This window comes from Diadema antillarum, unplaced genomic scaffold, assembly GCF_040938485.1.
Source record: "Diadema antillarum isolate AM-2024a unplaced genomic scaffold, OU_Dant_1.0 scf00000001, whole genome shotgun sequence".
Classification (NCBI taxonomy): domain Eukaryota; kingdom Metazoa; phylum Echinodermata; class Echinoidea; order Diadematoida; family Diadematidae; genus Diadema; species Diadema antillarum.
In genome coordinates, this window is record NW_027270890.1 from 4,535,286 (window position 1) to 4,558,166 (window position 22,881).

At 38.8% G+C, this 22,881-nt stretch overlaps 1 protein-coding gene across 1 annotated transcript in view; it reads right to left on the minus strand.

Moving 5' to 3' along the window:
* Positions 1-6,214: 6,214 nt before the first annotated feature.
* The window catches only part of LOC139724028 (SID1 transmembrane family member 1-like), a 130,017-nt gene continuing 113,350 nt past the window's right edge, over positions 6,215-22,881 (minus strand). Inside the window, exons 18-23 of the mRNA XM_071635264.1 lie at positions 13,557-13,630; positions 12,207-12,253; positions 10,025-10,130; positions 9,204-9,314; positions 7,764-7,877; positions 6,215-6,912 (exon numbers count right to left, since the gene is read on the minus strand). Of these exons, the coding sequence (XP_071491365.1) occupies positions 6,850-6,912; positions 7,764-7,877; positions 9,204-9,314; positions 10,025-10,130; positions 12,207-12,253; positions 13,557-13,630 (515 nt within the window). The 3' untranslated portion in view covers positions 6,215-6,849. The remainder of the gene's footprint in view (positions 6,913-7,763; positions 7,878-9,203; positions 9,315-10,024; positions 10,131-12,206; positions 12,254-13,556; positions 13,631-22,881) is intronic.

A 22,881-nucleotide genomic window follows, 5' to 3' on the forward strand; every position in this document is an offset into this window, starting at 1 on the left:
ACAGGAAGTATCCCAGGTTCTACTACGGTTCTAAACTCATGAAAGCACAGAAACATACATATATGTACTGGTAGACAAGATACATTTGTACGTCTCTTCTGTACTGATGTAATCTGCTCTCCAGGTTTTCTTATGGTTTGTTCTCATTATAAGGCTTGTATCTTTGAAACTTAAACAATGTTCACACAACCAATGACAGACCTAGGCTTACTTCCTCTCTATGTACAAAATGTATGTACTGAAATGGGAGAAATAATATATACACTATATTTGTATTCATGAGCCATATGGTATATCCAGTGAGAAACACCCAAAAGGAATCTGTATTGCCATGTAAATTCAAGTGGCTAGACTCAGATTTCTTTTGATTTTCTCTTTGCAGTTGTTTCATATTGTCACTTCTTCAAATCACAGTGTGATTTATTTCTGATTTGTTTGCATTATTCTTCATGTATCAAATTTATTTGATAGCAGAATTTGATGGTATGTGCTTGACTTAATTAAATTTCTTTTCAGTTTCATTCATTGAAGGATTTAACGTATTGAATGGAATCACATCCACACACACATGCAATTGTCAATTCATTACCGATTTATATTTCATGGATAAAGCTGTGTTACTGAGGAGTACACATATAACACACTCGTAGTGAACACTGGCAAAAATAAGACATAATCCAGTCTTTTGCATATAAATATATCTGAAGTATAATTGCCACATTGCTGATACAAATGTAATACAAACAAGCAGAAGAATCCAAAGTAACATGTTGACTTATAACAGATACCAAAGAATGATTGCTTGTACAATACACAATGTGCATGAATCAGTATAATAGTTTGTAGATACATGTCCGCAAGAAAATGGTTCCAAGACCAGGAATCGTGCCAGTTAGAGGCAAGCATATGTCATGTACCTATACATAAGGGAATTTGATATGCTTTAGAATCCGAGTAAATTTCAGCACTGTGCAAGTATATCATATCATATACAGACTACACAGCACAACATATATAATGTGTGTATCTCCTTGTTGGAAATGTCTTGGATATCAAAACATTGTATGTTGGATTCAGAAAGTCTGTACATATTTGTACCAGTTTTAACTATAGCCTTCTTGTTTTCAGATTTTGACATACACCATATCATAAGTCCGTCCACAGAAACTTGTGAATAAATCCACACTGTATTTCATTCACTTCATGCTATGTTGTTGGGTTCTGTGGAATCATTTGCGTGCTGTGGAATTAGCCTTATGGTGAATAAAGTGTTTTGGCTGCAATGGAAAACAAACCAATACCTGACACAAATGATGGTTGATGAAATCTGTGGTGTTTTTGACATGACATGTAACCATTTCATGTCACTCTTCTTTAAGAACAAAAACGTGCATGAAAATGTAGTAGAAAACATTGTATGATACATCAACATTCACAGACAATGTTGGGCTTTCAGAATGGGTTTTTTTTTTCCTCTCTCTCTCTCTCTCACACACACACACACACACACACACACACACACACACACAAACTCGCTTTTGTAAAACATGTAAAAGAAGATTTTCCCCTGTTGAAGTATCAATATATTGAGTGCATTAATCATAGGCAGACACACGCATACACACATTAAATGGTACTATTCTGACATGCTATATGATTAACTTACTTTATAAAAAAAAAAAAAACAAGAAAGAAAGAAAGTGGAAGCCAACTGTGTGTGACTTTCTGGATTCATGGTTCATCAAATGACATTAACCACACTCGGGCTTCTATCAAGTGTTCTGTTTGTCACCTACTTTTCTTTTTATCAAGGATGTTATGGTACATCTTATGAAGCTTGTGTTTCTTTAAATGAAGTCACTCATGTTTCCATAGTTAAGTTTCAATAGAAAAATGTTTTACACTGATTATCTTCAGCAACCAAATGAAGAAATTCACTACTTTCACCTAATTTGCCATGAATTCCATGTTTATACCAGTGTAAAAATTTTCCAACAAGGAGAATTCAATCGATGTAAATACAGTCAACTGCATAAGTTGATGCTACATACGACTTTTTTTTTTTTTTTTTTTTTTTTACCCCTAAGTTAATATTAATTCTCAGGGCAAGATATAAAAAGTGTAAGTTCATTACATCATGTTCATTACATCATTACAACATGTTCATTATATCATGTTAATTACATATCACCCATTGAAATTGAAGCTCATTTTCATGTCAAAATAGATGAATTCAGAGTAAACCTAACTGTGTACAACATGCACTATTTACATGGAAAATATGAGTAAATCTCATTAGTGGAAGCTCTTCCATAGTCTTGACTGCACTCTGGTTTATATATTTTAAACACTGTCTAATATGCAACCTTTAATGTGGTTTATGAGGAATGCAGTACAGTGGACCGTTATTTCTTATCATTGGAAATGGTAATGCTACTATCTCAGTTTATTACATCCTATCCTCCACTCACCTCAGCCTGGTCAAATTTATCAGCAAAGATACTTAAAAGTCCTGAGATCAGTTTGGGTACGTGTAGTTCAAAGATTCTGGTGTAATCCATTGGATGCATACAGCTACTGTTTGGAATGTCATGCATACATGTACATGTGGGATATTAAACACATGCATACATACCAACTTCCATGTACACAGACATATAATATATTATCTTAATTCAATTTCTGTACTGTTTTCATAGTTGTACATTAATACATACATACGTACATATACATTGCATACATAATCCTTGCGAGTGAAAATAGGCATATGATCTCGTCCCCTCTTAGAAATGCAGACAAATATTAATTCCATGTCACGACCATGGTCTTCAACCTACATTCTGATGTACCTTTACTTGGCATACGAGTCGTGTTCAGTTAAAAGTAAAAGAAAGCTTGTCTCACGGTCTGCCTCAATTACAATACATCACTTTATACCACAGCCCAAAGTCTGGATATGAATATACAATGTATGACTAAATTCTACCGTAAAAGTAAAGGTACCCAAAATATGCACGACAGACTTAACTGAAATCTGACACTTCAGCCATGTTTGTTTATGTTTACTGATTTTGTTTCTTTGCATTATGATTTCTACAAGACGGGGGGGGGGGGGGGGGGGGAGGGGGTTCATAAAGCTGCTCGTAAAGTTACGAACAACTTACAAGCAACTGGTGATCAGTTCTTGTGCAAAATTATGGAAATTCTGATAAGTACAATAGTGTATATCACATCAGAACTGATCACCAGTTGCTCGTAAGCTGTTCGTAACTTTACGAACAGCTTTATGAAACACCCCCCCATCACTGAAATGATGCACATAAAAAATACAATGCAAACATTTTATTCTGTATTACAGCAACAATCACATTGCTCTGTACAGATACTTGTATGACCTGTAATACTCAGCAATCAGTAGTACTGGAAAATGGAAGTATGTCTAATATAATGACATTCTTCTGTGCTTTTCAGGGATATGTGATAGATCTCGACTGTTAACCCGTTGAGGACTAGTCCCGAGTATACTCGGGCAGGTGTCTATGGGAAATGTGTGTTGTAGCAAAATCAGTCCGTCCTCAACTGTTAATGTCAAACCAACCTCTCTTTAAAGTGTATCCAGTGCTTAATGAGGACTTAATAAGCACTGCAGACTTTTTTGAATAGGAACACACAGCCTAAGAAATGTTGATTTCCCAACGCTGTACAACCATGAAATCAAAAGGTTTCATATTAGCTTGACATGAATGATTGAGATGGCAAACATGTTCAGTGGTAATATGGTACGTTTGTATGTTTAAGCTGTGGGAGGCACTTCTATCATTTGATGTTACCTACAACACGTACAGAATAGATACATCTCTGCCATGTCCAACATACAGATGTTTACAAGTTATGTCTGCAAGACAAAAAGAAACCATTAACAACCCACATAGAACAATGCTGCTCTTTGAGACTATTCATCACATTCTTAATAGGACTAACCAAGTTCTAAACTGTTTTTGTACCGGACTCTTGCTGGAGGAACATTGTAGCATCTTCAACTCATTTTGCAGCCATGGATACAGTGGGTAGGCAATGATTGTAGCAGTCACTTTATGCATTGGTTGAGTCAGAAATTCATGAAGACACCACTGTATTAAAACTTAACATTACAGTGTGCATTGTTCAAATCCACAGATCCTTTCAAGCTGCTTCTTATGAGTTCTGACTTTCTTTACACAAGACTGTCTGCTAATTACTGGTGTACAGACTGTATCAAGGTTGTACTACACTCACACAGTGGCATACTATCAGCTGTACAATGACTGAATTCAACATTCAAGTACAATATTCTAGTCAGTAGAATTCAAATGTTAATCACATGCATTGCACTATTTTTCTCCAAGTTTCAGCAGAAGATTTAAACAGCAATGGTCACACGCCCACATTACAATATAATCCTCTTGGTAAACTTCACAAACTTTCATGCTAAGAATACACACTTGGAGCCATCTCTTAAAATAACTTGATGTCTGTTTACAGCTGTTCAATATTTCCCTGTACACATGGCTTATACCAATTACTTTTACTTAGCGTCTCATTCTGCATGTACACAGAATAATGGCCGTGTCCATATGATACCATCAGGCTGCGCTCCTGAACAGGCAATTTCTCATTTTTTTGATAGAGTGTAAATGTTTCAAATAAACAACAAAATCATGATTTTTGGTCCTGTAGCAAAAAACTTAAAAGAAAAAAAAATGTCAGCATGACAACCTTATAAAAATGATATTTTTTCTTCTAAATATCCATACTGCAGGATACAATCACATGCTCCAATGACAGTTACAGCTACAATGATAAAATGACTACAGTTGTAGCATACAGATACAATATCACCAGCTTTTGAAAACCATTATATTTTCATTTTCTTCCATACTGCACTGAATTATCATTCTCACAATTGTGGAACATTGAGCCAGGTGAAAAGTCTTATGTTTTAGATTTGACTGCAGGTCAAACCAGAAGTGATTAAAACTATCTTGAAATATGTACATTTAAAATTTAATTACAGTAGAAAATAGAAACATACGCAAATCATAATCACATATCTAACATACACTGCAAATACAAAGCAATTTCTATACTACTTGCTCTTATTTACCCCTCTCCTAAATGAAAAACAAAAACAAAAACAACAACACATGGCTCACATCGTGATGTGTTGAATTTTTTGACAGCTTCATATTCAGGCAATAAATCAAATGAAGATGAAAGTGTGTATCTACATTGCACATCCATATCTTAGGTGAAATCTTCATGTGCCTTTGATACTTGCTCCTCTCAAATGAGTTTAATAGTCACTGCTCTATGGAAACTTACTAAATCACTAGTAATAATGTGTGGATTCTATATTAGATACAACTGTAGGTATGATGTATCTGCATTGCACATCACTGTACAGCTAAACACACCATAAAGCCTTTATTGTGTAAAGCAACTGGCTCACACACTTTAGTGTCTTAACCCGTTGAGGACGAGTCCTAGCAGGGGTCCATGAGAAATGCTTGTTGTAACAAAATCAGTCTGTCCTCAACGGGTTAAGTCAAATCATGAAGATATTTTGATTGTAATGAAGGTAACAAACAATAGTCCTTATCTTGGGCAAACATTGGTATATGACTAGTGTGAATGTGTACAGTATGCGTTGTCATTTAGTCTCACATGAAACCTCTTTCAAGGTCAAATACAAATTGTACCAGGCAACCAAACAACATTAGCAAATTGTACAATTATTTTACATAGTCAATGATTGCACACAATATGTGAGCCTTGGTCCCACATGACAGGAGTCTAGTAAATCATTACAAGATAGAGCTCTTTACTAGAAAGTTTTCTGACATCTGACAACCAGAGATATTTACGCAGACTGAGAGAGGGAATCCAGGCCTACCTGTCATCTAACTCTCATCACAAACCTATCAACTTATCACCACAGAAACACCGACACCTCCAAGATACAACCACCTTTTCTCTGCCTTACAGCTGTATGAGAACAAGTACGTAATAACAGCTAGTTAAAGGGGATGGCTAGTAACTGATCAGTGGGAATCAGTGGGAATGCTGAGGGATGATTGTTCCAATCCTTGTGGGATTCATTTAAGAGTACATTATATATCTATTCTTGTGTGAAAATTATTTGCTTCAGAATGGTCTCATATTCAAGTAATGTGCAGTTTAATGTTTCCAGGTAAGCGTCCCTGGTCAGTGACGGGGCATTAATCTGCACATTACTTGAATATGAGACCGTTCTGAAGCAAATAATTTTCACACAACAGTAGATATAATGTACTCTTAAATGAATCCCACAAGGATTAGAACAAACATCCCTCAGCATTCCCACTGATTCCCACTAATCGGTTACTAGCCATTCCCTTTAAGACAGACATAATATGTTCACATAAATAACCACAACACATAGTTTCAGACGTTTGCTCCTCCAGTCAAACTCCTAAGCAAGGCATGTATTAAATCAAGAGATTAGTTGACTTGTGAAAATGCACTCTTTACTATGTTGAAAGTCTTCCACAGCCTACCACTGACATCAGAAACAGAGTACCATAGTCTCCTGACAGGCAAAAAGTAAAGATTGCAAAATTTCCTGACAAGACAACTTCATGTCTAAACTACAGAAAAGTTTGAGAGTCCAGACTGACAGCTGCTAAAATCAGACGACAGAGGGCGCCATTCCTCCAAGCCACTCGGATGAAGCCTGGTGGTCAGACTTGTACACCTTGGGTAGGACTATGAACTGAAGGAGAATGTTTGATGTGGTACAGTACTTCATTCACTCTAAAACCTCCTCCATGATTAAAAGACTCTAATTTTTGTTCTTGGTTGATCCTCCAAGTCATCATCCAAGAAGAGAACAGACTGAAAGAAGCAGAGAGAAGTAAATCACATCAATACTTCAAATAAATTACAGACACAATGATTATCAGGGGCGGATCCAGGAATTCTGTAAAGGGGGGGCGTGACTGATATTTCTGGTGCCACTTCCGGGTTTCATTTCATTGTTTTTCTTTTTATTTCTTTTGTTTTTCACGAAAAATAAAGGGGGGGGGGGGCGTGCGCCGGTTGCGCCCCCCCTCTGGATCCGCCACTGATTATAAATACACTGAATAAACCATCACATAACACTCGACCAGACTAATGATAGTAACAATGTTAATAAAAAGAATATTAAATTCTAACTACATTGCAGAGCACATTATACTGCAAACATTCTTTTGAAGATTCAAATGTCAATGCATGACTTACTTGCCCTGTCAAGTTTGCTTGCACCATCACACGATAAAGTGGAAAAGATGCTGTCAATACATTTTGACTCATATAAAAGACAAATGAAAGAATGACAAGAGTAGAAAAAAAGCAGTTTATCATCTCTTTTTAGCAAACTCTTTTTAGTCCTGACAAAATGATTTCCTTAGCTTTCTAAGTTCCATGGTGCATTCCTTGATTAACTAAATACTAGTATGAGCAAGTAAATGAGTTCAATAGAGAAATGTTTACATTAGCAGGGGCGGATCCAGGAATTCCGTAAAGAGGGGGTGCGTTTACAAAATTAAAGGGGGGACGCACTCACCCCTCCCCCCATTTTTTTCTTTTTATTTTTTTTGTTTCAACAAAAAATAAAGAGGGGGGCGTGCGCTGGTTGCGGTCCTCCCTGGATCCGCCCCTGCATTAGTGCATGTCTGAAAGTTTATTAGTTTGGAGGAACTCACCACAAAAGACACAAATAAAGATGCAGCTGACAAGAAGTGCCAGACATCGTGTCGGTCAAAGAAACCTAGAATCACGCAGGGCTGGTTCCTTGCTCTAGACCGCGCTGCAGAATACTGGAACAATCAAGAATATGAGATACAACAACTAAAAATATTAAAATAGCACAAGATTTATGGATGATGCAAGCTAAATGAACTACACACAGCTTGTTCCTTGACAGCATTGCTAAGTACCGGTACTGATATATCATCAGAAATGGCAAATATGAATGTTGAAATAGCACAAGATATCAATGATAATACAAGTTAAATGAAAGATTCATTTGTTGGGTAACATTTTTTGTGTATTTTTTTAGTCATAGAAACTCAAAGACACACACATAAAGAGAGAACACTCCCATTCTTGTTAATTACAATGCAATGCACATTTCAGGTAAATCAGGATAATTTTGTCTCTTTGGAAGGAAAAGTCAGCTACCCTTAGTGACCTAGCCTTTTGTCAAGGCCCTCACGCTGTATGGTGAAGAGAGCCCAGCTGAGTGGGGTTGCGCGAGGGCCGGCCTTTTGAGATCTGCTTCGCATCCTTTTGTAAGCCCTTTGAATTACCGACTTTTGGTCCCCGATTTCGGGAGCAAAAGTCGACCAATCAGCGTGTCTGTCTGCTCGAACCCGATTTGAATACAGCGAATGCATGCCACACACAGACCTCCACGGGTGGTCAGTGATGCATGCGAACACACTCTCTGTGTGTAGAGTTCTGTAATGTGAACAGGCATGATATGGGAAGCGCGCCATTTCATTGGTCGACCGAAACCCGTTAATATGAATATTCGGTTACAGCTCGTTATTCCGAAGGGTCATTATTCCGAAGGCTCTTTATTCCTAAGATTCGTTATTCCGAATGTTCATTCGGAATAACGAACCTTTGGAATAACGCCACAAATTTTCGGATTAACGAACCCTTTTTCATTTTTGGACTAACGAACCTGTAGGTATAGGTAATTTGCGTGTTTCGGATTAACGACCCTTCGGAATAACGAACCTTCGGAATAGCGAACCTTCGGAATAACGAACAGCACCCGAATATTCAGTAGGGTCCACGTGTCATGAATAATAATGTATGAAGCAGATCTCTTCGCTCGCCCATTACAGCGAGAGGGCCTTGACAGAAGGCTATTAGTGACCTTGCCCTTTGTCATCCGCATTCTGTCAACCAATACAGCATGGTAAAACAAGGTCACTGGTCTCTGGCAGTAGAAAGGAGGTGCAAAACAGAAAGGATCTACCAAGTACCCTGGACAAATTGATAAGGAAGCTGAGTATGACTGTTCAAAAAAAATAGCAGCAGACTTCACATTAAGTATTAAAGAACTTCATGAATTTTCTGTAAATTGGTGTGGAAAACATTGTTTGGAGTCTGGTGATGATAAACACACCCACCTGCCAGGCTGTCTCCTTTAACTGGAAGAAGTAAAGAGCCGACGACCAGAGGAAGAGAGTCAGGAGGATGAAGAGGATGACGACCAAGAGAATCTTTTCTCGACAGATGAGCTGGGACAAGATAACGAGATGGTTAGATGTACAGACACTGACTATTCAGAGTACCTTCACACATGTTTAGTCTGTATCTAAATTCTGTATAATAGTTCAGTGAGTATTATTTGCATTTCATTTTGTAGTTCTTGTGATATACGTGTACCGTAGCAATATCAATTTCACAGTGGAATTTGTAATCATTGTGTTCCTTACAATGAAAGAGTGCAGGCATCAAAGAGCAATGGGCAAGATACTGTGTTACAATTCAAAGACAAATGATATCAACTATTAACCCATTGAGGACGGTTTGATGTTGCTACAACACGCATTTCCCATAGACGCTTGCCCGAGTATACTCGGGACTCGTCCTCAACGGTTTACAGTCTGCGGAAATGAATTTTCAAAGTCTAAAAGACATGCATATGTAATTGCAAAGTTTGTATAAATGTTGAAAAATGAACAAGAAAATATGAAAATATATGAGAAAAGTCATATTACAACATGCAGAGGATGTAATGCCCTTGGGTGAGAAGAGCTAGCTCTACATGTATGTTTGATTTCTAAACAAAAATCTCATGACTCATGACCCCTATTTATAGAATGTTAAGGACGAGTCCCGAGTACTGGTATACTCGGGCAAGTGTCTATAGGAAATGTGTGTTGTAGCAAAATCAGCCCATCCTCAACGGGTTAAAGTAGTTGCAGGTCTTCTAGACCAGACTTACCTTCATGATAAAATAGAAGGCAAGGTATAGCAGCATGTTGACAATCATGATGGCAAGAAGGAAGGAGGCAAAGTCCAGTGGCTGGGTCACCAGGCCTAGGATACTCCTAGTACCAAGGGAGAGGAAACATTGATCAATACTTCGCATATTAAAAAAAAAATGAAAATCCAACGGCATGAACAGACTACAAGATTCCCAACCTGGCCATTCCCATATCTTACTTTCAATCGAATTTTCAGTACAAGTCAAAGAATTCAAGCAATTTCAAAACTCTTCAGCAATTAAAAACTGTTCCAGGTTAGCACACAAGTGGGTGATATCCTTAAGTCCTAGCAGGCACACCAGTCCTCTCCCTTCTTCACTCCAATGTCTACACCCCATCCTCCAGCTCCACCCACCATTCCCTTGACCTCACCCCATCCTCCACCACCATCTACCATTCCCTAGACTACACCAAATCCTCCACCACCATTCACCATTCCCTTGACTACACCCCATCCTCCACCACCATCTACCATTCCCTTGACTACACCCCATCCTCCACCACCATCCAACATTCCCTAGACTACACCGCATCCTCCACCACCATCTACCATTCCCTTGACTACACCCCATCCTCCACCACCATCCAACATTCCCGAGACTACACCCCATCCTCCACCATCATCTATCATTCCCTTGACTACACCCCATCCTCCACTACCATCCACCATTCCCTTGACTACACCCCATCCTCCAGCTCCACCCAACATTCCCTTGACTACACTCCATCCTCCATCAACATCCACCATTCCCTTGACTACACCCCATCCTCCACCACCATCCAACATTCCACTGACTACACCCCATCCTCCAGCTCCACCCAACATTCCCTTGACTACACCCCATCCTCCAGCTCCACCCAACATTCCCTTGACTACACCCCATCCTCCATCAACATACACCATTCCCTTGACTACACCCCATCCTCCACTACCATCCACCATTCCCTTGACTACACCCCATCCTCCATCAACATCCACCATTCCCTTGACTACACCCCATCCTCCACCACCATCTACCATTCCCTTGACTACACCCCATCCTCCACTACCATCCAACATTCCCTAGACTACACCCCATCCTCCAGCTCCATCCACCATTCCCTTGACTACACTCCATCCTCCATCAACATCCACCATTCCCTTGACTACACCCCATCCTCCACTACCATCCAACATTCCCTAGACTACACCCCATCCTCCATCAACATCCACCATTCCCTTGACTACACCCCATCCTCCAGCTCCATCCACCATTCCCTTGACTACACCCCATCCTCCATCAACATACACCATTCCCTTGACTACACCCCATCCTCCACTACCATCCACCATTCCCTTGACTACACCCCATCCTCCATCAACATCCACCATTCCCTTGACTACACCCCATCCTCCACCACCATCTACCATTCCCTTGACTACACCCCATCCTCCACTACCATCCAACATTCCCTAGACTACACTCCATCCCCCATTAACATCCACCATTCCCTTGACTACACCCCGTCCTCCATCAACATCCACCATTCCCTTGACTACATCCCATCCTCCACCACCATCTACCATTCCCTTGACTACACCCCATCCTCCATCAACATCCACCATTCCCTTGACTACACCCCATCCTCCACCACCATCTACCATTCCCTTGACTACACCCCATCCTCCATCAACATCCACCATTCCCTTGACTACACCCCATCCTCCACCACCATCTACCATTCCCTTGACTACACCCCATCCTCCACTACCATCCAACATTCCCTAGACTACACTCCATCCTCCATTAACATCCACCATTCCCTTGACTACACCCCGTCCTCCATCAACATCCACCATTCCCTTGACTACACCCCATCCTCCACCACCATCTACCATTCCCTTGACTACACCCCATCCTCCATCAACATCCACCATTCCCTTGACTACACCCCATCCTCCACCACCATCTACCATTCCCTTTACTACACCCCATCCTCCACCACCATCCAACATCCCCTAGACTACACCCCATCCTCCAGCTCCATCCAATGATCACATGATTACACATCATCATCAACCACTTCCATGACTACACTCTTCCTTCATGTTCATCTTTACACTAGCTAAGACGAACAAAGTTCAGAGTGAGTACTTACAATGCTGAGTTTACTACTAATCCAACTGACAAGAGTGCAAGCCGTGTCTGAAAAAAAAAGAGAAGAACAATATACAATCGGAAACTTCTTAGTTTTTAATCTCCCTGTGCATACACATGGAGCTCTCAGTCATATTGGATGGCTGACCTCCATACACAACTCGTATGTTGTCACTGTAGCTATAATTTCTACTTCTTTTCAACTATATTTTGTCCTATAAGAAGAAAGGATGCATTCTGTAAAATCGAAGTTTCTTTACTGGCCAAAGACAGATTGAATACATTTTTCACTGTAAGTACACAAAGAAACACATAAGACCTTTCTCTGTGCACACACAGACACAAATGGCAGCTATGGCCTTGGCCATTCAAACTACTTGAGCTTCTCCTCCTGACTCACGGCTCTAAATTTAAACAGTAGTTCCGGTGTGTTGCTACACAAACACAATGCTCACAGCCGGAAGTCTTGGAAAATCCGTGGACAGCTGTAGACAGAGATGGAGAAGTTTTTTTCCTCCCCTTGACTTGAATTTCTCTCTACCATCAAACTTTTCTCACTCTCTCTGACTTCTTTGACATATAATGGATTAATCTAATGAACCCTTTCTATTCTCATTATCATCAGAGTTAACTAGATACCACTTTCCCTCTTGCTTCCTATGTTTACAAGGCTAATCATGTCATTTGTGCTCAAAAATCTTGTTCACTTTGTCACATCTACTTCACTTTATTCTTCATGAATATTTCTCCCTCAATATTTCTCTTTCTGTCATGATCACCAATACTTTTTGTTATCTTGTCATCACTGTGCTGTATTCAAGACATCCTTCTCTTCATTTCTCCATTGTTACTGGTTATCAAACTCACTGAAACTGAAAGGTACTGACTGACCAGTCTTAGTAATGTTTGAAAGCAAAGCCTTCCTTTTCATCAAAACTAAACTGTAAGTCATATAAGAAAAACTCTCTAATGTCTTCAAGGCAAGGATCCTGACAGACTAATCTACAAAATATGGTTATTTTTTCCCCTCATTTTGCAGACAAGAATGGTATATACAAATGAACCAAAACATGCAAATTGAATTGGGAAAGACTGTAACTGTCTGAATATTATGTCTTTGACTCTGCTATCAAGCTCTGTCTTAGTTCATCTACTAGCAGACTACAATATGCAGAATTTAAAGATAATCAGCAGTGGAATAATACAACACAATATTGTCTATACACATGATGGAATGGTAATTCAGTAAAAAAGCAATTTAAATGTAGTTTATGTGAGCATATGAGTGCATGTGTGTTTGTGTGTAAAGAGAGGTAAATGGATTACACTACTGTCAGAGTTCTTTACATACCTTGTACACTGGCTTGGCGCATGTGAAGATATCTGACTTGCATATGATAAAAGATCGTTTGAAAATTCCCCAGTCTGTGCGAAGAAAGAGATAAAGTGACAAAAAGTATTAATGTGAGTATAAGACAGACAGATATATAAATTTGTGAAATGTCAATCAAGATTAAGAAAGCAGGAGAAAAGTCATTGTCTTGATCTGCAATTATAATGATATGTGAGATGGACTGACAAACCGGTTACAGCTCGTTATTCCGAAGGTTCGTTATTCCGAAGGCTTGCTATTCCTAAGATTCGTTATTCCGAAGGTTCATTGTTCCGAATTTCATTTTCAGATTGACCAATCTTCGGAATAACGAACCTTCAGAATAACGCCACAAATTTTCGGATTAACAAACCCTTTTTCATTTTCGGATTAACAAACCTCTATGTATAGGGAAATGCGTGTTTCGGATTAACAACCCTTCGGAACAAGGAACCTTCGGAATAACGAACAGCACCCGACAAACCAACAGACTGACTGAAAACCCGAACACATAAATAATGTCTTCAGGTTTAATGTTCAACTTAAATTAATGTTTGTTACTTTATCAGATTAACACGGAGATGGTTCAGATTATGAAATACTCTTTAAGGTACGGTGCTAAGGAATGGAAAAGCACCACAAATTTTGTCAGTAGGCACTTGGAAACACATATAGGTCATCACACTCATTTCACTGAATACCAGCTTTCTCGTTATGTGAAGTCCTTATAATTTCTTATCACATATGAGGCTATAAAGAAGCCTTAATTTCTTCAATTATAAAACTGCAAATCTCATAACAGTGAAATCTAGGACACAGTGAATTCAGGTGAAGTCTTCATTACAAAGGGAGTTAATGACCATCTGATCTTACTTAGGTTTGTGTGGTGCAGGATTTGAAGAAAAACATCACAAAAACACTTATAAATCATCTGCAGGTAGAGTGTATTATCCTTGGAAAGTCTGTCAGCAGACAGAAAACAGCACTTCAAGCAAGTTTGCAGAAAATTAAATTTTTGACTCCCGATGCCCTTAAGTCAAATCCTCAAAGAGTCCTGTACTAGTATTGTGGGGATAACAGCTAAATGAAATAAAGCTCTCTGTCAACAGATATTAAAGACTTTATGATTTTTATTCAAAATAGATGTTTGGGTTTTCCAGCGTTAATGAAATATCACAAAATCCAAAAGACACAGTTCTATATAATAAGCATTAAGTCTGCAATGGCTGAGTAACTAATTTATATGCATCATATGTACATTTTTCCCTAGAGCTGGGTATAAGTTACATTGACCTTTACATACTCAGCATCTTTATTCAAAAACTTCAAACTCAGCTGGCATGTATTAGTTACTGCTATGTCAGGCAAGACTCGCACAAGCTTTCTGGTTGTCAGAAACAACCTTTATTAAACTGGAGGTTGTTGACCTGACAGGTTCCTCATCCTTTTATCCTTGAGCCAGGATTTAATCTGACCTACTGGGTCATAAATCAGTCGTCTCATTCAAAGCTTTACAAGTGGCAACCTTTTTTGAAGGGAGGTGTTTTCTCAACAGGAGTTTGGCCATGACATCTTGTTTGCAGTTGACAACTTCCCATTTGACTTTAGAAACGATGTAAAATCCCAGTTATTAACCTGTTGAGGATGGACTGATTTTGCTACAACACACATTTCCCATAGACACCTGCCAGTGTATGCTAGGGACTCATCCTCAACGAGTTAAACATGGTGCTTTGGAGACCAGCTCATCTATCTACAGGGATTAGGATGAGTGACAAATTTCCCATTTCATAGTACCAGTGTAGCTGCTTGATTTCATTTCACACCATAACTGATGATGACATCGCAAAACTGTTCTCGATCCTACATGTAGCACTCATGAAAAATGGATCACTTCCCTCATTGACTGAGAGAGATAGGAAGCATCGTAGAGTAAGACAGCATCGTCTCATCGGCAGGATTGGTTGCACGGAGGAAAAAGCTGATGAAAAGACAAATATCCTGTAAGGAGCCTTAAACTGAATCCGTCAGCACACACAGCAACAACTGGGCTGACAGTTGTTCCAGGGCGTGGGTGTGAATTGCGTGAAGGCACATTTGTGAACGTAAGCCAGTTGAAGGCAGATTATGACGCCTTCTTATTCTTGATTTCTTTACACTCACTTTGTCCTACATAGAGGCACGTGTACATTGTATGTAAGGGGTTCATAGAGTGTGAGAGTTTTCATGTGCTGGTTTTACCTGTGTCCATAGCAACATCGCAAGTATTTGGACAAAAACTGAGTGATGATGCTGGAATATTAGAGATCCACTTTACTGGGACTCTCAAGATTGGAGGATACATTCCACACAATAAAACAGAAACCTCATTGGAAAGCAACAACAGAGCATAAAGCACACCTTGAGTGGCTGTCATATTAATTGATGGATTTTTCAACACGACATAACATACTTATACATCCTTCTTATCCTCCATATTTACATGGTTAAAATTAAATAAAAACATTGCATAGGCCTAAATGGTCAAACTATATCATGTCTAATTAATTCTGTCCTAAGAAATAATGTTAAGTAACCCATTTTAATTAGACCCTAAAAAACCACTGAAAAATGCCTCAAGCTACAATGCTAGATAAGCCAAGGACATCACTTCTTTGAATATACGACATGCAAACAGGTGTTTTAAAATGTACATTTGCCTAGAAACCTCTTGAGTGATACTCAACATTGTGTCTAAGTGGGTGATGTCATTGAGTGTGCTGCTGAGGTGTCTAACTTTTGGCTCTAACAGCAGACTCTCCTATGAAGTCAACAAACTGTATTGTAGTTCTGTCATGATGAAGGTGTTAGTCACTCTTCTAAAAGTTTTACTAATCATACATTGTTGGGACATTTCCACGAAGACAGTAAAAAACTCTTGACGCATGAATGGAAGAGAAGTATATAAAGACAGGAAGTTATTGTATTACATAACTTTATTCACTGATGACAGAACAGAAAAGAGTGAGATAGAAAAATAGTCTATTTTTAGGAGCTGTAGGGAGTATTCAACGACTTCCTCCACAGCTGCACTAAGCACGTATTGACTTGAAATTGAGCTTGTATCACAGCTCTGACATCAAAGACCAGAGTAAAATGGAAGCATGTTGGTAGCATGGAGCAGATATCAATATAAAGACAAAGTCTGAGAAAATTTCCCTAATCCTTGTAATACACCGAAGGGATGGTGTGAACACATCTTGAAAATAAATAACTGCAATGCCATCACTAACATACACCTTACACATGTTGCTTCAGAAATACCTCTTCTTACTAGAGAAGTCTTGTGTGGATAAAATCATGATGTATGCAGAGTTCAGTTTTCTCTGGTGGCTTGTTTGGACCACTAAAATCTTTGAATCTGAAATTTTGGTGGCCCAAAAAAGAAATGCAGTGGACCAAAATGCAAGGAAACATTAAATTTCATTTTTAATTTTACTAGTTGCCGAATCAGGCCACCAAGAGCTAACATTTGTAGAAATTTTGTGGCCTGACATTAATTTTTAGTGGCCCGGGGTCACGGCAAATGAGCCCTGACGTTTGGATATATGAGATGTTTTTGTGTCTGAATGGTCATAAATCATATGAACATCATTTGGTTTGTCAAAACAATGATATCAGCATCTTTTCAATACACACTGTATGACATACATTCATAAAATGTATATTGGTTCTGAATGCTCCAATCATATCCATATGTTCTTACTATAAGCAGGCGGGGCTTCTTTGCAAACTATCACACGAATTCAATATAATGTAAAAACACAATGTGTAAAGCTGGCACAAAGATCGTACTGTGCGATGGGAAAGACTCATACATATTCATGAGCTTCCTATCGGACATGACAGTACACCAGGTCTGATGCTGCCATACAGTTATCATATCAGGACATTGTGTCTGAATGGACTCATATCAATACATCATACATATCAATTTGTTAATTTGGTGTGTCTGAAAGTGCTAAGAGAGGAAGCTACTGAAGCAGAGGACACAGTGTGGTGTAAAGAGCCCTAGAGGACACAGTGTGGTGTGAAGAGCCCTAGAGGACACAGTGTGGTGTGAAGAGCCCTAGAGGACACAGTGTGGTATGAAGAGCCCTAGAGGACACAGTGTGGTATGAAGAGCCCTAGAGGACACAGTGTGGTGTGAAGAGCCCTAGAGGACACAGTGTGGTGTGAAGAGCCCTAGAGGACACTGTGTGGTGTGAAGAGCCCTAGAGGACACTGTGTGGTGTGAAGAGCCCTAGAGGACACTGTGTGGTGTGAAGAGCCCTAGAGGACACTGTGTGGTGTGAAGAGCCCTAGAGGACACTGTGTGGTGTGAAGAGCCCTAGAGGACACTGTGTGGTGTGAAGAGCCCTAGAGGACACTGTGTGGTGTGAAGAGCCCTAGAGGTAACCTTATACTCCAAGAAACAGGAAGAATGAATAGGCAGAGTGGCTGCAGTAAGACTCTAAGCTATTCTTTCCTCTCTCTTAAATCCTTTAGTAAAGCAAAGCTGACAGACAAAGAGATGTACATGACCCAGCTGGGTTGAGGCTCACTACAAAGAGGCTAACAGGATACCCCCTACAGTCTGTATGATGAAGACATTCCTTTATGACATCACAATGCCACAGTCACCAAATAAAAAGCCCACTGCACATTGAATTAGATAATTTGCCTGTGTGGGAGTATTGACGAAATGTCCTGTTACATTCCCAGACACTGTTAAGTACAGGAAATAGTGTTGTAAGGAAAGCTAACACGGCCAAACGGGAAATAGAAAAGGGGGAACTGATGGAGGATGAGCAATATTTTGACCTCCAGACGCACACAGCTGTATGTCACCCACAAGGATACTGCACTGTAGTAATAAATTGAGTGGAGGTCACATGACAGCATCACAGGTTCATTCATTCTGTCGGCTAACTTAATTCTATTTTTTATTCTATTTTTGATATTCTATTGCTGCAACCAAATTGACCAAATGTCAATACAGTCCTCTGAGAGAATGTATCTTATATCTTGTCTTAATTTTCACTTTCATATGAACTTCTAATAATCAGTCATTGACTAAGAATGAGTTTTAGTATCAATATTTGGATTCACATTTGAGCAGGTATCACTTTGATGGCAAAGGAAATTTAATTTTCACTTACTTCTTATATAGATATGAAACTAATATAGAATGGAAAGTCAGTAGTTGTCAGTCACTGAAGAAAGTTCATCATGTGTCATGGTATTTAGGTTAGAATGTACACAGATAATGGTACAGCGTACATAAAGACTCCCTTGGGGTGCAAAGTGCATTGTGGGGGGTTTCTGCCATGTACATGGGCTTGGACTTTTAACCTGTTGAGGACGGACTGATTTTGCTACAACACGCATTTCCCATAGACACCTCCTCGAGTAAACTCGGGACTCGTCCTCAACAGGTTAATTGTTATGAACAGAAAGTACAAGACCCTTGGGTTGGTGTTATGATCCAACAGCCATTGTAAAAGATTGGTGCCTACAACATTTCGTTAAGAGATGAGATACATGTACAGTCAAACCTGTCCATAATGACCACCTACCTACTTTCACTTGATTGGTCATTGTAGAGAGGTTGAATGTAATTGAATGTGATTCTTTCATACAAATGTAGCTTGTCCTAACCTTTCGCATGACAGGTAGATACACTGTAGATTCTCTCCAAGAGGTAAGAGTGAAAAAAACAACAAAACAGAGACAGAAAGATACTACCAAAAAGTTTCTGAAGACTTCAATGTAATTGATCAGTGCATGAACCATGGAACCAACAATTGACCAATCAGGCTCTTTGATGGTAACTCTTGACTGGTTTCCAAACTTAAGGCTTAGTCACTACAAAAGAGGACTCCTTTCCAACATGGACTGAAATAAACTTTGTTACATCATGAATTGGATAGCCACTCTTATCTATCCAACATCAGAGAATGGATTCCAAGTTACGACAGGTGCTTAGCTTTTGTATCAGAGAATGGTTAAGGTGATGAGAAAAGTGACTGGCATTCAATAACATCACATGACTATAAGACACATGTCTATAGATATCGCAGGCTTGGATGAAATTAATAGTGTGGTTTAGGGGCTTAGCATAATAGGTAGTGATGCACAACTGATTGAAAAGAAGTGTGAATTTGAACAAATTGGCCCACCAGAGCCTTTATAAGCCCTAGCAAAGATTAATCCATGAAAGTTTGGTAGATTATAATATTCTTCCTAACTTCTAACCTTGGGACTTTAAACTATATCAGAACAAACCAAAGCATACATCCAGAGACACTAAGAGCTACTTTTCATTGGCAGCCAGAGTTCCTTGGGTGACTCCCCCTGACTGTGGGGGCAGGGAAGGACTCTCTGCTACTTGGCTAAGTGCTCTTATGGGATGGGGGAAGACAATCACAAACCAAGTATCTAAATTTATAGCTTCAGGTGTCTGCCAAGTCAGTGGTCCATCTGGCAGTGGGTGGAGAGAGAGCTTCTTGTCTTCTGTGTCGTCATCATGATCACTCACTTCCTAGGGGGTCATGATGTCACTAAAACTATAACCAGAAATCACCTCCTCTATTCTTCACACCTAAAGTCTCTTCCCCAACCTAAAATCTCTCAAAAAGTACTGCAGGGGCATCTCCTCCTTCTCACACTCAGAGATAAGTAAGGACATCTGAGGGAAGAGAGAAGAGTGTGAGAGACTGATGTCTAGAGTGAAAAGAGATCTCACCCATTACTCTTAAAGATAAAGGAATCCTGGCATATTAACATCAAACATGAGATATTTACAAACTCCCAAATAAATTTTAGCAACTCCTTGACAAAGTTTGACAGACTTCTAGATAAATGTTTTGGCTTCTTCCACACCATACCATTGCCACTGGATAGATTACCTTTCCCCGAACATATGGGCAAATCAAATATAAACCTTTAACCCCAAATTAGATATCCACCATGGAGCTGGAAAAGAAGAAGAATATCTAGGATTGGAAGGATTAATGAAAAGAGCCCTGCCAAGCTTAGGGATAGTCATTGTTCAGCTGACTGCGTAGGAGGACCTGGTATGGAGTATAGAAGACTCACAGGAGAATCCAAACAGGTTGCTAGCGGAAGAGGAAATTGGATAGAGGATAGAAGTCTGTTGTTTCTCATGGCATTACACAAGACTTAAAAAATATATCCACTTGGTCACAAGAGGGATGGCCCATTTGGTCACAAGTGGGATGTCCCCTGAATGTATGCCAAAGGATTGACTCATCAGAGACTCATCTAACCCATACACTGCCCATATAACATGGATCCTGAAAATCAATTTACACCAAATATATCACCACAGTATAAAGACTGATTCTACAATATTGTAAAGTGAGAATATTGAGCCTTCTGTCTTAAATTGTACAGCAGATTACATTTTGAATTAATCTTGCTGTTATCAAATCAGAAACTGAACTAAAATTGCTAACTGAATGTCAGATAAATGCTCCAAAAATATTTGTCAATTAGCCCTGGAGTCCAGCTTCTATCACTATGGCACTAGAATGACTGGAATGGTTCCATTCAAAGACACTATACAACCATGAATTATGAATATGTCTTACATTTAATGAGAAACCAGAAATATTTGCAATATGAAACTTTCTCAAATTGGAGCCAACAGTCTTTTTTTGCAGCATGAAACTTTCTCAATTTGTCTACTATGAAAAAACAAACAAACAAACAAACATGAGTATGCTACTTGTACTGGAATTGTGTAGGGCAAGTCCAAGATAATGTCCCCTCAGATGCTCAAAATTCATCTTGATCTAATCAAAAAGTTATTGATATCATGTTGTAGCCAAAGAGTTAAATCATATATTTCCAGCAAAGAAAATATTGAATTATGCAAATTTATGCAAGAAATATGGCCTTAATTTGCATAAATTAAAAACAAACCTTACGTATGGGACAAATTAAAAATATTCATCTAAAATCAGTTGAATTTGTCCTTGACCTAGTTCCTTTATGGACATGACCCCTGTATGAGCTAGTATAATTTCCAATTGGTAAGACAAGGTCAGCACATTCATTATGCAAATTATGCACTTTCCCAGAACGAAGTGTCCCATACGTAAGGATTTGAGTATGTTTTTTTAAGTTTTTTCTAAAGATTTCTAACATTGACCAATCAAACTTTAGGAAGTTCTAATTTATTAATTTTAACTCCAGATTAGCAAAACTAAATGTCAAAATTTAATTAGTCCTTCATCTTATAACTAATTAAAGTTTGCTTACGTATGGGACAAATGCCTTACGTATGGGACATTACATGCAAAGTGAATGGGAAAACCGCCTTTTGACATGGATGCTATATGTCCTTACATTTGTTTGGTTAATGGATATCTTTGCACCTAATCTGAAGGATATGTCTAAATATCTGCCTCTCCTACTCAGTTGACCTCAGGGAGAGTGTAAGAACAGCATTATTGAGTCATTCTATGATTAAGAAAGGAAAATAAAGAATATTCATTTATACATGTATTTTATTATTTTCATTGCAGGCTGTGCAGCTGGCCTTCAATTAACATTCCTCCTTTTAACATATTGATATTGGACATTTTCTTAATTCAGTTATCATTTTCAACTTTACCTCTCTACAAAATGACTTTGTCCAAGAGAATGGGATTCTCTGAGTGTCATTTTTATAGGTGCAGTACACTGTTCAGGTTGTACTACAGGCTGTACAGCCTCAAAAAGGAAATCAAAACAATTGTGCTTGTGGTGCTCATCAATGACAACATTACCGATCTTACTGAAAAGAAAAATTAATTGAGGTGACAGCAGGTAGCTTTGTCATTACTAGAGTTGATAGCAAAGGAAAAACCCTACGAGAATACTTTTTATTTTGATATGATGTTTAATACTTCAACTGCACACCCTCAGAATATGCCATGACTTATCAAGGTCATGAACATGATTTCTGAAAATCCTGTAAAATGAAGACTTTTGTAGTTTACATTGCCATGAACCACAATATCAATACTGGTTCTGTGGTTGGAGTGCTAAAAACACAAATTACACAAACAAATAGGGAATTCAATTTTCTTTTTTATTTTGTGTTTGAAGAGACAGGTGTGCTCTGAGACACCTTCATCAACTCATACTTACTTTGTAGACGGTCCCCACATCTACACAATTATCAACATGCATTCCAATCTGGTAGTGTATGATCAAATGAGGTTACTAGAATTTATCAAAATGTAGGTTTCAGATCAGTGAGTTACTTAAGTGT